General features: G+C 34.0%; 1 protein-coding gene and 1 pseudogene across 1 annotated transcript; one reads left to right on the top strand and one right to left on the bottom strand.

The window, feature by feature from the left end:
• Positions 1-15,139, top strand: part of LOC112679811 — a 74,331-nt pseudogene that overhangs the window by 22,302 nt on the left and 36,890 nt on the right.
• Positions 10,430-13,524, bottom strand: LOC112679820 (homeobox protein lin-39-like). The gene is made up of 2 exons (XM_025549742.1): positions 12,922-13,524; positions 10,430-11,158 (listed from the first exon to the last, which is right to left on the bottom strand). The coding sequence occupies exons 1-2, from the start codon at positions 13,379-13,381 to the stop codon at positions 10,734-10,736; spliced, it is 885 nt and encodes a 294-aa protein (XP_025405527.1). The 5' UTR covers positions 13,382-13,524; the 3' UTR covers positions 10,430-10,733.

Below are 15,139 nucleotides of genomic sequence, written 5' to 3'. Positions count from 1 at the left end.
AGGCCCTAAACGGTGGGGGGCAATTTATTAGTTATAGGCTAAAAAAATATCATCTATTTAAAAAAAAAGGTGTTTATTTTTTAGATAATAAAGAACTTTATGTATTTATTTAAAAAAAAACTTATTAATCTTTATAAATTACCGCTAATTATTGTATGTGATAAATATTATATATAAATTAATTAATAAAATATTTTAAATCATAAAATCTTTTTTCTATTATTTTTTGAAAATATATCTATCACTCCATCTATGTGAATATGTTGATCTCGATGACAATGTATAATCGCCAACCCAGAAAGTCTTTCTTGTAACATATGTTGCACCGCAGCCAAGTTTTTATTCTCTTAAATGCAGAAAAACAAATATGCGATTACTTAATTTATTCGATAAAATATCAATGTTATATTATATTTTTAACATAATATTATCAAAACAAGATGATTTTAATCTGAACGATACGACAGCGACAATCAAATACAAGCCGCAAGTAGCGGTAAGACCATGATTGTATACGGCATGCATAATGAATTTAAAAATAGATTTATTGATTACTGTTATCGTAAAATCTGCAGTAGTAAATATTAATAATAAAAGGGAATGAGAATGATAGGTATATATATATTTTGATGGCCCAAATTCTAAAAATGAAATATTAATTACAAAAGTCAAATTTGATACTTTTTTTGTTGAATGGGAGGGAGGGCAACTGCCTTCATTGCCCCCCCCCCTTGTAACCGCCCTGGCACCCCGAAACGATCTCGAACCGGACAGCGATCAATTATAAGATTTATACGCAATGCGAAATGTATCCCGTGCGGAAATAGCAAAATCGCTGTGAAAAACGAGATTTTTGTACGCGCAACACGGATTTTTCAAATATCGCGTACATATTAAACATTGTAAATAAGGTTAGTTATTGTACAATAAGTCAAATTCATCCATTGCTAACACAAACCAGGTATAATTAAATCTGATTGTCGGTCGAATTAAATACTGGGCAAACGAAGAAATATTTAGAATTGATATTATATATATAAATATATATATATATATATATATTTTGATAATTTTTATATATATTTTTTCGCCATAGGTTATATATTATTAGTATTTCGATAATATTTGTTTTATCATCCATTTAAAAGTACAAAATGTTATTATAAAATATAAAACGAGCGAAATGACGTTATATTACGTTAAATGACGTTTATCGCAATTACCGTTGCAATAAACACTTAAAATCTTTATCGACGAAAAGTATAAAATCACTTGTTATAGAATGGTGTCCGCTGTTAGAAGTATTAAACATGTGCACTGTACATATGTTTGGAACATTTTGTAATGAGTCCAAATGCAAATTTTTCATTGCGTTATTATTATCCATAAGTAGAGCAAGGGTACGATTGATTTTTTACAGTGCGTTTATTTTATTTTTCAACTCTGAACATTGAAAAATCTTTAAGGTTTCAAATCAATTGATCTTAAATCGGGTCAATGTACTACATATGTTTCGAAAAAGAAAAAAATACGTTAGCGTACATCCGTCCAGCGTTGAATCTTTTGGCAGATCGGGGCCTCGCGAACGTAAGACGGATATTTGTATATTCTGTGCCCATTCGACCAAAAGACGCGCATCAAGGAGTGAATATACTATCTTTAGCACTCCAATAAATGGGATTTTGTATTTTATGTAAAATCCATTGAAACAATTTTCTTCGGTCGATCGTGTGTTGGACACAACACATTATCCGCTTTTTAAAACCGTATTTATTTTAGCGTAATGTTCCCGAGGCAGGTATTGGATTACAAAGTGTCGTCATCGAATTGACAACTGTCAACATTATATTATATCGTCCTTGACGTCGGGTTCGGTGAATTGCGTCCCAAAAAAAAAATGTTAATACACAGATAGGTGAATTGCGTCCCCGATATTTTTTCCGAATAGGTGAATTGCGTCCCCGATACTTTTTGAAATGTTACACACAAAATATTTCATTCTAAGCGATATAACTGCAGAACAGCAGAACCTTTATTTTATTTTATTTGTATTGATATCTTTTATCGGAATATCCAAGAATTAAATAATATTTTATCTCACATGACCGTTTCAGTATCAATGCAATACGCGCGTTTAGAATCGGACTGAGTATATTTTTACATTTATATTCGACCGTTCGCGACAACAATTGCGATAACATATAATTACTATATAATATTTGTGATTTCAAATTTCCCAACATATTATGCAGTTGACAAGCAGTCGTCAATCGTCAGTATACTGCAGTGTAATTTTTTATTTATTATTAATTTTAAATGGAGTTTTCAATAAGTGAAAAAAATAAAAAAATAGTTATAATTGAAGGTTTTAAATTTCGATTCCAAAAACTATTAAGAAATTACATACAACGTTGGTGCTGCTGTATAAAATCTTGTAAATGTTTTTTTAAATGTGAAAATAATTTTAATATAATAGAACAATCTAAAGAGCATAATAAATTATATTTCAACTAATGTATTAACTTAGTATATTTTATGTATTTGTTACATACCGAGTATTAAAATATAACAGGGACGCAATTCACCTAGTATTAAATTACAATAGGGACGCAATTCACCTAGTTTTATGGAAATGGGACGCAATTCACCTAACGCCCTTGACGTGACGTCTAGGCGACGAAATTCTCGGGTGTCCACTGATCGAATTATCAGTTTTTATTTGAATTTTTCGGAAACTCCTTTTGGAATCGATCAGACGAGCATCGATTTGCCAACTACAAAAACGGTCTACAGAGAGCTCACCGGACCCCGGATGGAGGGTCACGTGTACCATATAAGTGTAATGGTCGCATTATACTTGGTGGGATAATATGCGGGCGGTGTTATGTTATTTTTGTTCATCCAACAAAATGTATTCAACGTTCGTTGAATACATATTTTAAGTCACGTTACGTTGGCTTACGAATGTTTTCACTTTATGTTGAAACTCAAACACTATTAACGTAGTTATACATCACTGTTTGTGTTTCAGATACGATCGTTTATCATACTAAACCGTAAGATGTATAGCAACTCGTAATATCTGTATTCTCTTTCTCTCTCTCTCTCTCTCTCCTCCGACCCGTGGCGGGTCTTAACCGACTAGAGCGTTTAAGTTTAATGATGGTATTTTAAATTACACATTATAATTTAGCACGACGGGTAAACGTCGTATTGCCGTGAACACTTTTCGCATAAAACGGTCGCTTCTTCGGAATCGCAATTAATCGCGTCGCGGCTGTTGCGCGCGTTACACGCAACGACGAACGTTCGACGTTAGAATTACACGCCAATGATTTTTTACACCTCTCAGTTTTTCTTCGATAAACAATAATAATCTCTACCTAATGATATCCATCTCGCGATATAATTAGCGATTTATAATATAAATAAATAAAAATTACCAATGATTTCATCAATCTCTAACCATCTAATTATGTCGACGTGACTACGATTACCAATGCACCGTTGGTCGGTTAGATCTGCCGTTTTGGAAGTAACAGTTTTAAATATACTGCGCGGACGACGTGAACAAAAAAACATAACAGTTACTGTGAATAAACGCAAGTATACGAGTATATGTGTAAATAATATAATATTTCCAAAAATTTATAACTTTATCGAATTATCAACTGGAAAATGGAACGATAAGCGTAAATTATTACAGATTTTTTTCAACAACCGAACATTCGTGTTTTAGTCATTCGTCCTACCGGTATTTAACATATATTGTACATATTGTAGTTCTACTACATGTTTTCCACGAGAAGTGATCATTATGTATTTTCAAAGCTTTTCGATTTACGGGCGAATTCGTGAAACGAGTCCACAATTCACTTGCTAATTTCATATTCCAGAAGTGTTCTTATTGCCTCGTATATCAAACTCAGCTATTGGTTACTATTTACATACACACACATACATTGTTTGTACACATTATAAATGCGAACAACTGCTAAGTTAACAAATTGCGTATCATGCACATCCCTCGTATTTCATATTAGAGATTACGCTTTTATTTTATAATAATTTGTTGTTGTATGATTATGTTTTATATATTCGTTTTGCTCTCACTCCGGAAGAAATATTTTTAAATATTGTGACAGATATTGTTAGATGGGATCGGCACAACAAGCATAAATTATTATTCATTAATTGTTTTAAACATTTTATGATTTGTCTGCAACACTGTATTAATGTAATATAAATGTAATATTATAGAATAACTAAGAAATCTCATTTTTTTACAAGGAACTTTTGAACAAGATATTTCTTCTAATTTTTCAATTCGATGTTTATATTAAAATTATTGATGACGTTGAGCGATGGCAAATAAATTCAGTAACTAGTTTTAAAGTTCGGCAAATAGTTTATAAAATTACGTTCTCGACAGTTCTAACGATTTAGTTTCCTTTACAACTTATAAGATTTAATATTCTAGTTTTACGTGATAAAATATTTCGTACTGTTTGGTGCAAAATCATTAAATAACAATTTTAATTAAATTGCATCTCCTAGATTAAATTCATATTTGTAAATTTAAAAATAAAAATAAATATAGCACAGTAGTGTATATATTCAAAATTAAAAAGCTGGAGGAAGGGTGATTTGAAATGTTTAGTTGGTTAGTAATGTAACTAGTAGAAATGAGTTACTGAGAATCGGAAAATGCAATTAAAAATACTAAAAATTTGAATTTTCATTAAAAAAAAGATGAATAATAATAAACGCATTTTTTTTAACTTTAATTGTTCATGTTATAAAAGTATTTTAATTTAATGTAATTTTGTAATAATATTTTCAGTTTTAAAATCCAAAAGTATCAAAAGCCATTGCACTTACGTCAAAATCTCATAAATTAACATTTTTTGTACAGTATTATGTTTTTATACGAGTAATTCACTGAAAACGTGAGAAAATTGACAGATGCTGTTTTCCTTAAATAAATCAGTTTTTGATAATTTAATTTTTAATACAAAAATTTGTTGCATAAATCTGTCAGTACAATCACTACAAGAAAAAATGTTTACATTAAACAATTAATACCTAGAAGTAAACATAATTTCGAGTTATAACTATATCCTCATTATCCAGTATTTTAATTATTGTATAATGTAAAGCATAAATATCACAGTATTTTATAATTAAATATTACAAAAATAGTGTACTGTTGGGGCTTTTTCTTTGATAATTATAAATGGATATAATGGCACAGTAAATTTTTTTTGCCTATTGTTGTATTCTTTTCCTGTCATTTGCCTTTTTTGAAATGTGATGCATGGAAAAAAAATATACGTTTTTCTTTTCTTTGTGTTTAAAACATAATTTACTTTTTCATAGACAAGCTCAAAGAAGGATGGATTATGGTGTTCAAACCATCTCCCCTCCATTGATTGTTATATTTATTAATTTTACATATCTGTATTTATATTTTTTATATACTTATATCAAATGACGATATGACAGGTACCAATCAATTTTCTAAACACTTTTTATTTTTTTAGCCATGTTATTATCGCGATTAAAGATAGGTGGATAGGTGTATATAACGGTATTATTTGATTTTAATTTTAATGATAACACGCCTAACTACTACTTTACACCGGTTACCGCTTCACCGAAATATAGTTTTTAAGACACGATTCATCCACAGATTTATAAACTAAGTTAGTTAAGTACATATATATTTGTGGATATTTCTGATCTCATATAAAATGATAAGTATCTTCTTCAAAATTTGAAATTGTTTAGTTAAAAATGCTTAGGTTAAAATAACACATATCTCCTGATTAGCTAAAAGACCTTCAAATTAATTTATGAAATTAATTTTACATTAGAAAATGGCTTATAGAAATTCACACGAACTTGATTTAGTTTTCTGATTTATAGTTTTAAAATGTATAAGTCAAATCTAAAAAATATTTTGTGAAACGAAAATTGTACATTTTCATTTAGATTTTATAAACAGTATCTTATTTCAACTTTCCCCCATTCAAAACGCTTGAGCTAAACACCTCTGGTGTCTTTTACTTAACGTTTCAATTTCTGTTCATAACTCGATTCATAATCCGTTGGATATCCTTTTTTATACAAACTATAATTGTGTATCTTTGTAACTCTATGAGTACGAGTATAAAATATTTATTTATAATCTCTACCCGTGAGCTGAAAGAAAACCGATTATTATCTTCTTCTCGAAAACATGTTTTCCAATCAATTTTCTATTTCGATATTTGTACACCAGAAAAGTTTAAAGCTTCTTTCGTATCACTTTTTATTGATCAAAAACAATTTATATTTTTCATTAAAAAAAATAATACTGTAGAATTATTATTTCTATAACTATAATCCATATTTATATTGAAAAGTTGTTCTTGATTGGCTATTCTTCGAATTAAATAGTTGTATTGATTTTTTTTTTAAATTTGAGAAAAAAGTCATTATTTAGACGATGTCCGTGAGTTGATTATATATTTCATATTTTATGAATGTGACGAAAATGCAAAACACAAATTGAAAATGGGTGCAAGGATCAAAGTTAAAATAACAATAGCTTGTTGTGGTTTTTTTGTTTTAAATTATGAGTAAAAAAAAAAATTGTATTCATTTCACAACGCAGCCCATAATTGTTTTATTTATTTTATTAACATCCATAAAATCGTTTTAGAGAATATGAGGGATTTCATGTCGGTGATACCAAAAAGTTGTTTATTGATACTCTATTTTCGACAGATTGACAACGGTTATTTTGTAATGTTTCAAAAAAAATCAGGTCGGAGAGATGAAGTACTTGTCGACAGTTCATTTTAATGTCAACATAATTTGAAATATAGTACGTAACGTAGTATTAAATAACGAAGCCCTCCAATCACTTAACCATCAACGAACACGCTCCCCGGTAACCCACAACGCAGGCTCAAAATAAAACCGTGTAGGGACCTTTTGCTTTATCATCTAGCAATACAATAAACACACGTGCTGGGTGATTTCCCCAACCCATAGGTTAGTATATATGTATTAATCATTGATATTTTTATATTCGACGCTTACCAAACCTACTCATTGTGCATACTCATTTTATAGATAGTAGATTTTTAATCAATAAATAACGAAAGTTTATTTTTTTGTTTTTCATTTATTTAAATGTTAACACTTAGCGTTAAGACATTAACACAGATATTAAGCATATCTTAATACAAAAATAGTGTAAATCGTTACTCATAAACCAAGAAACGTAATTAGAACGTAATTTATTCACGAATAGTTTTTTTTTTATTTTTTTAAGAAAAGAACATCTCAACGAATAGCTTAAAAAAGTATGAGATCGATAATCATAAATTAAAAATATCTACGTTTCAATCAATTATTCTTTTTTCTTCTTCAAAAAAAAAATTCACAACAATTTTCAATCACCGTTAAATATATTTCATTTACGATGCATAAAAATGAATTGGCTTATAACCTTTTTGACCAAGCAATAATCTTTTGTGTACCGACCATGAATTAGAATAAAATATCATCTGCGCGTTATCCATTCCGATTGCGCAAAACGTATTTCGAAAACACGAAACCTCGCATGACCAGATACAGTACAATGCGACCGGCAGCGACTAGGCGGCCAAATCGAAATTTCCAACGAACATGTCGTCGGTCGTTTCCCAGCAGCTACGGGCTACAGCTCGCCGAACAATAATACCGTCGCACGTGCACGACAATACGGTGTTGGCCGCAGGGGAGTGTTTCCCTAGTGCGGGCCTGTGAAAAATTGCCGCTCTAAACAACTAAAATAGTATATACCGCATTAAATGAACTATCGTTTGATTGCCTATTGTAAAATATTTATATTAACCGGGTGAGTACGCGCAAAAAAAGAATTTATTTAAATAATAAATCGTAATTTCTAAGGATATCCAATTATTTGTATTAATGATTAAATTATGTTACATCACACAAGGCTAATAACGCGGAAAACGTGCATCACATAAAACTCAATATTATTTTTCGTGGTTATTTATTGTTATTTTTAATGTCTACTACGAATTTAACGAAAATATTGATGGTTCAATGCAACAACTTAACAGGTATTATACAACATACATTTATTACGTATTTCACAAATAATGAAAAATAAATGTTTTTATTTATTTTTTTACTTTTATTCGAAATCAAAAAGATTACTGGGCTTCACTGAGAAAATTCGTGTGGAGACCCAGGGTTATCTGAGTTTACAGTATTCTTAAAAAGAAAATATAACATGAGAGATGTAAGACATAATAGAATACTATAATATTATATGATATTGGGTTATGAATTAGATATTGAATGGTTTATACATTTTAAATTTTACCCACACTATATTCATATTGGAGCCAATGGGAAATATGTTTTTTAAAAGCAGGTAAAGGCATATTAGCTATATGACTAGGCATTAAGTTATATATCTGAGTTCCTAAGAAATGGTGTACTTTATGGCATCCGGTTTTTTTGGCCAATCTAAATAAAAGTTATATGCATAACTGCATATGTTTGGTTAACTATTTTTTCGGTTCAATAAAATCTCAAATGCCAACCGGTTATACGCCGTATTTTTTTAAATAATACAGTTTTTTTAAATAATGGTCTTTAGAATTTACCAATTTACTTTTAATAAATAAATATATTTATTTTTTTTTGTATATTTCACATTTCTTTATGCATATTTTATGATTTTTTCGTGCATATTTTGCATTTTTGGCTCCTATAACTTCTGAACCCTAGTCATAACATTTACAATCTTTATAAGGACTATGCGAAAAATATTTTTTATGTTTAAATCGAACGTCTATATCACATATTTTACTATCTCCTTTTATACCTATATCTATACACTTGTGTTATACATATTACAATAGGAAATACATATTTCCTATATATATATATATATTTCCTATATGTCTGTATACATATACAGACATAAAAAATACAACATCGTAATGAAAATAGAATCATTTTTATTGTTTAACAGTCGAAAAAAGTAAACTCTCCGACGTATTCTATACTTACCCGTTGTGCAGACTAGAAATTAGTTGACGATTAGGGAAACGTCACGAGTCACATATTTTATAAAATTGAGATATCAGTAAATCACTTGTCATGTGTTTCTATGCGTTGAATGTAAAAAGTTCTACTTTTTTTATCGGATAAATAAATAATAATGATCAATGTTTATACACTCAACGCGTAGAAACACATGATTAATACTTTTAAATAGGTAACTTGTGACGTTTTTGCAATCGTTGATTCAAATCGATTAAACCTTTCCGTTCGAAACACCTAAACTGTTTGAACAGTACAGTTAGCTTTTCGATTTCGGTTTTTTTGCGACGAATGTGATATTCGCGCGCATTTCGTCCGTTTTCGTATCACGCAAAACACCGGCGATTGTAAACTGCGCCCAAAATACAGGTAACACACAAAATCACACATGTAAATTGCGCCCGAGTTCTTATCAAGTGTAAAAAGGTGACATTTAAACTGCGCCCGGGTAAAATACTTAATTCGTTACAGCCATATAATATAAATAATTAAAAAACATATATTTTTAAAAAGCAAAATAAATACAAATATTACAAATAATAACATATGGTGGATACATATTCCTCAATTGGAATTAGACCACTATTATAATTATTAATTAAATTTTCTAAGTTTTTTTTTTTTTTTGTTTTAGAGTTTTGGAATTTAAACGGTTCATTTATACTATTTAGTTTAATATATACTTCTATTTGAATTTCTTCTAACTCTTCTATGAATATGAAAATATTTGGATGAGTTGTATAAAAGCTGGAATTAAAGTAAGAATGAAAACACTCGTATGCGTTTGTAGTTAAAGTTGATTCTGCTGATACTTAAGCCCATACTTCAGGTGAATACTGAGCTTCTTCTCTTATAATTACGACTACCAAATAATTCGCAAATCGTGTCACCCTTTCGTCGTCAGTCTTTGATTTTATTAAATAATTGACAAAATACTCAGATGCACTTCCTGAACTTAGAAATGGTAAACCGTAACATTGAACTAACCATCTTCAAATATCACTATTTTTATTTTTATAGTCATTACTTAAACCATTTTGTTGGTTACTTTTATTCCAAGACTTTGCTAGATGAAATCGACGTACATAGAGACTTTAATAAGTCAAAATTTAATAAGTTAATTAGTCGGGCGCAGTTTACATTATACCTTTTTAACATAGATAAAAATTCGGGCGCAGTTTACAAATAAAAAATATCATTTGGACGCAGTTTACGTATGCCCCAAAATACAAACCCATCGACACACTTCGGTCAACTCGTATCGTGTAACATCAAGATAAGTAATACATACACACAAAACAAATAAGAAAAACGGTTAAAAATTAAAATTTGTATTTATATTTCAATCGTAATAATTATACGCGTACACGGGTGCAATGCGCACCCGGTAAACGTAATGAACATTTACATTATTTACACAAAAGCATATAATACGGTCTAACGGATAACAATCCGTAGTGAACGTTTCGTTCGTTCAAACCGCAGGACGCGCAGAACCGTCTGGCCGCGTCCCCGTGGACTTTCGCGTAAGCCGCGCGTTGTCCGTCACAGCCGTTCGTCGCTCTTCTGCCGTTGCGGTCTCCTGCGGTATCCAGCCGACGCCCGGACGTTACCGGCGGTTAGAACCGATCACAGCGGCCGCGGTCGTCGTCGTCGTCGTCGTCATCGGGCCGCCGGCACCCGGCACCGGTTTCGGGCGCTGGGGACGCGCGCAGGTGACACGACTTGGAACAGTTGCAGCAGGACGACGAGGACGCGGTGGTGGACGGCGAACCGGCGGCCGGTCCGTCCTCCTTCTTGTGCTTGACCCGCCGGTTCTGGAACCAGATCTTCACCTGTTTCTCGGACAGCCGCAGGCAGTTGGCGATCTCTATGCGCCTCAGCCGCGACAGGTACATGTTGCTAGAGAACTCGCGTTCCAGCTCCAGCAGCTGGTTACTGGTGAACGCGGTCCTGATCCTCTTCGAGCTCCCCGAGTCCGTGTCGCTCTCGCCGTTCTCGCGCAGCGGATCCGCCTGAATTGCGCTGCTGCCGCCGGTGTGCTCTGCAACGAAATGGGAAAAAAGCGTGTGTTAGAGAATACCGGTTGTGATGCGACCAATAACGACATCTGTCCCGACCGATAAGTGCTCAAGTTCTCCGATCGGTCGGTCGGTCGGGGGTAGAAGGAGATTATGTACGTTTGTAGATGGGTAACAAAAAGGTAGGTAAGAAAAATAAATAAAAACGATCGCGTAAGAAAATTGTATGCAACGTTGTCAAATTTACTAATTTCACCGTATTATATATAAAATAAATTAAATATAAAATACATGTGTACTAACAGTTCTATAATAGTTCATAAAACAAATTAATAATAAAATAATAAATAAAATAAGGATAACTAAATAAAAGAAAAGTGATTGATAAATAAATAAAATCAACAATTTTTATTTTAACGAAATTATTGTTGATAAATTATTTGAAAATGCTTAAATTTGGATTCCCTGACATCTATAACCTACTACTTTTGCTGAAACTCGGATAATACCGTATAATATAACGAAAATAACGATTTAAATATCATTAACAATAAACATAGATAATAAAAATAATAAAACACAAAGTACATATAAACTTTTTCAAGTTCACTCGTACAAGCATGTAGTATACACAAATTCCGGTATGAAAATTGGCATTTACGCTTAAAAATTCGTACCCAATCGTGTAGTTAAAACTCAGGTGAAATCGTACGGATTCGTGTAGCATAAAATGTTGTAACGAACGTACGAAATAATGTTTTACCTGGGTTTGGCACGATCGTCTCGGTTGCCGAAAAACGGTCATACGGTCTAACCGCAAGGTTTTGTTTCACGCGCTGTGAGGGTTTTTTCGAACGCTTAGACATTTTTCAACGTACCGTTTCGAAATTTCGAAATTTATCCCGTACTCTTCACCTCCCGCCACCCATGTTTAAACACCGACAGAAACGAGGAGCTCTAGTTTTAGCTCCAGCGTTAGACTTGGTAAGTTTTTTCTCACACCACTTGAAAACGAAAATATATGATTACGTTTCTGTAGAATTGTACGATATGGACAAATTATTAATATTATTAATGCACGGATCGAGTAAGTACTGGCTTGTTTAATTCGTGATTTTACTAAACTGTCCAACAAAGGGAATTGTTACGATAAAGGATGGTTTTCCTGGATAAATAATCTTCGAATCGCATTGAAAAAAAAAATGTAAACGTTTATTTTCACAATTTAACTACAAAAATAATTGGTCAATAATTTTAGCAAACGGCAAAAAAACAAATTCGGTAAGTGTTAAAGTTTAGCATAAGAAGAGGTGGAGCAATAGTAATTAACTTTGGTTGTTTTCGAGTTCAAAAAAATATTCGTAAACATTATAGTAAGATCACGATACGAATTGAACTAAAATCGTTTAATGAAAATTTGAGATTTTAAAATAATAAGATCATAAGTATACCTAACCACTAAAAAAAAGTTGATTTTTATCACGTGCTGATAGTAAAATTATGTCTTATTTTCAATCGCAATGACTAGTATATTTTATGGTTCAATGGAATGAAACATTATTGTATGATAGTAATAACGACAATAGTATTTATCACGATTCAGTTTTGGTTTGACTAATGTGCCCGAAACCGATACCCGACAAAAATTAGTGAACACGTAATCAACGATTGACACGTAAATTCGAGCGAACGTGTGTAAAAAAAAAATAGTTGACTTTTCGATGGCGGATCAGGGTGACCGGAAAGGGTCGATCAAGGCATAGGATTTTTAAAGTGGTCAACTTACCCGGTGATCCGTAAGACATCATCTCGTCGACGTTTCGTTTCTTGGCGGTGGACGTCTTGGCGTGCTTGGTCCGATGTCCCGTGGCCACGACAGCCACGGGCTTGACGACCGGTTGATGCTTGTGGTGGTGCTGTTGATCCCTGGCGATTCCGCCGCCGCCGCCACCGCTGACCACCGGGTAACCGAAAATCCGCGGTCCTGCGGCGATCGCGGAAGGGGATGACGGGAACACGACGGACGCCGGAGACTGATAGCCGCCGTATGCCGCGGCCGCCGCTGCCGTCCTGTTCAGGAACTGAATGTACTCGTTGAGCTGCGGATGATAGGGCACCGCGGCCGCGGTCGCGGCGCCGGCGATGGGATGCTTGACGCCACCTATGAGCGAATCGATCAGGAACGACCGGGACATGGTCTTCTTGGTGGCGGTCACGGTGACGGGAGAACCGCGCGTGCCGTCCATGGTCGACCGGAGAAAAAAAGGAAAAAAAAACTACACGGATCCGAAACGTACGTGGAGGATCGCGTCTCGGTTGGACGTTTTGCGCGCGTGCACGAAGGCGACCAGCGTTGAGGTCTTCGGGACGAGGGTGCGCGGCGACTGACTGTCTGCCGGCGGCCGGAGATCCGCACCACGCCGACCCTGCGGAAGGGTCGCGTCCCCCACCGCGGAAGGCACCGCCCACCCATTTCTTGCGCGACCCTCCACTGGTGTCCTCGGGGTGCCTCGAGTGCGTGTTCACCGTACACACGTTTAACACGAGGCTGATGCGAGTGCGCGCGCTCACTCCGCCGCCGTTCGTTGTTGGCTCTTAAAAACCTATACCACTAATTGCCCGTCAGTCCGCGCCGCCCGTAAACCGTTCACCGAGTGTGTAAATATTGCCGCCGACCGATTAATCACGTCACCGGCGACGCGAAACCATCCGTAGCACGCGTTATCGTCGCCCCCGATGTTTCGACCGGGCGCACGTACTACGGTGGTGGCGGTGTACCCGGAGTTTCTGTTCGTTTGTTTATTTGTTTTGTTTTTGTTTTCTCGCTTTAAAAATATCTACGCCTTTGAGCGGAGTCCGTGGCGGAGTAGGAAGCCGCGGAACGCATTTGGTCAAATTTGAAAAGCGTAGAACGCCAATGTACTTGCCGCACCGTACTCTTGGTGGAAATATTTCGATTCGCAACATCCCCGACTAGTTGGTTCACCGCGAGTCGGCGTGTGCAATACAGGTGCCGACAAAGCTGAACAGCCGACTTATCGGAACTCACGGGAGCTGCTCGTTTACGGATACCGTCGCTAACGTCAATAACCTTTAATCTCGTCGAACATCGTATACGATGGATGGACAGGAACAGTTGCTCGGTAATCCGCCATTTTTAAGTCCTCGCGCTTTTCATAGGATTCAATGATTTGTAATATGATTTATGTAAAATAGAAAAATATGTCGTACGAATACTAGAGCCTCCAAGAAACCACCTTTTTTTGTCTCAGCTCGTTTTATACGATTTTTCAAAAAATATAATATTTATTATCTATGGATTTTACGCGGTCAACTTATGATAATATTTTCATGAAAATAAAACACGGATGATGGATTATGGTTACGAAAAAAATGCTGCCCAGGTCGATGGTAACCCCTCATTCCCCCTAAATACGTCCCTGACTATCGTTGTTCGTTTTAATACAATATATTTTACATCAATTTTAGTAAATTTTATCGACTTCTAATGTGTGGATTTTAACTCGCTTAACGTTTTCTTTAAAACTTAACGATAGATTTTTGTCTACAACAATATTTAACTCATCGAATAAAGTGTAACATTTAATAATGAGGTTTTGACGCGTTTTTCGTATTTTCTACCATTGTACTACAGCACGACACATTATGTTATTCTAGTAAAAAGATTTTTAACTTAACATTAATTGTTCTTCATATTTTTTCATTGAGGTTGCCTCAACATTTAATGATTACCTATTTTACTGAATTATAATCGTCTATTTTAATTTACAAGATCTGCGATATCTGACCGTCATTTTACATCCGATAACTATAACTAATAGAAACAATCATGTTATCGACGAAGTTTTCTAGAGAAAAAAACATCCATTTGCAGCGACCATGTGTGCTCGACTTACATCGTGAGTCGTTTCGTTCGATTCTATAAATATATAGTAGAATGCAATAGAAGTAAAAAAACTAAAAAAAACATTTTCTCGAATTTC

Source organism: Sipha flava, unplaced genomic scaffold (genome assembly GCF_003268045.1).
Source record: "Sipha flava isolate LNK unplaced genomic scaffold, YSA_version1 168_pilon_pilon, whole genome shotgun sequence".
Classification (NCBI taxonomy): Eukaryota; Metazoa; Arthropoda; class Insecta; order Hemiptera; family Aphididae; genus Sipha; species Sipha flava.
This window is presented reverse-complemented; position numbering and strand designations above follow the sequence as displayed.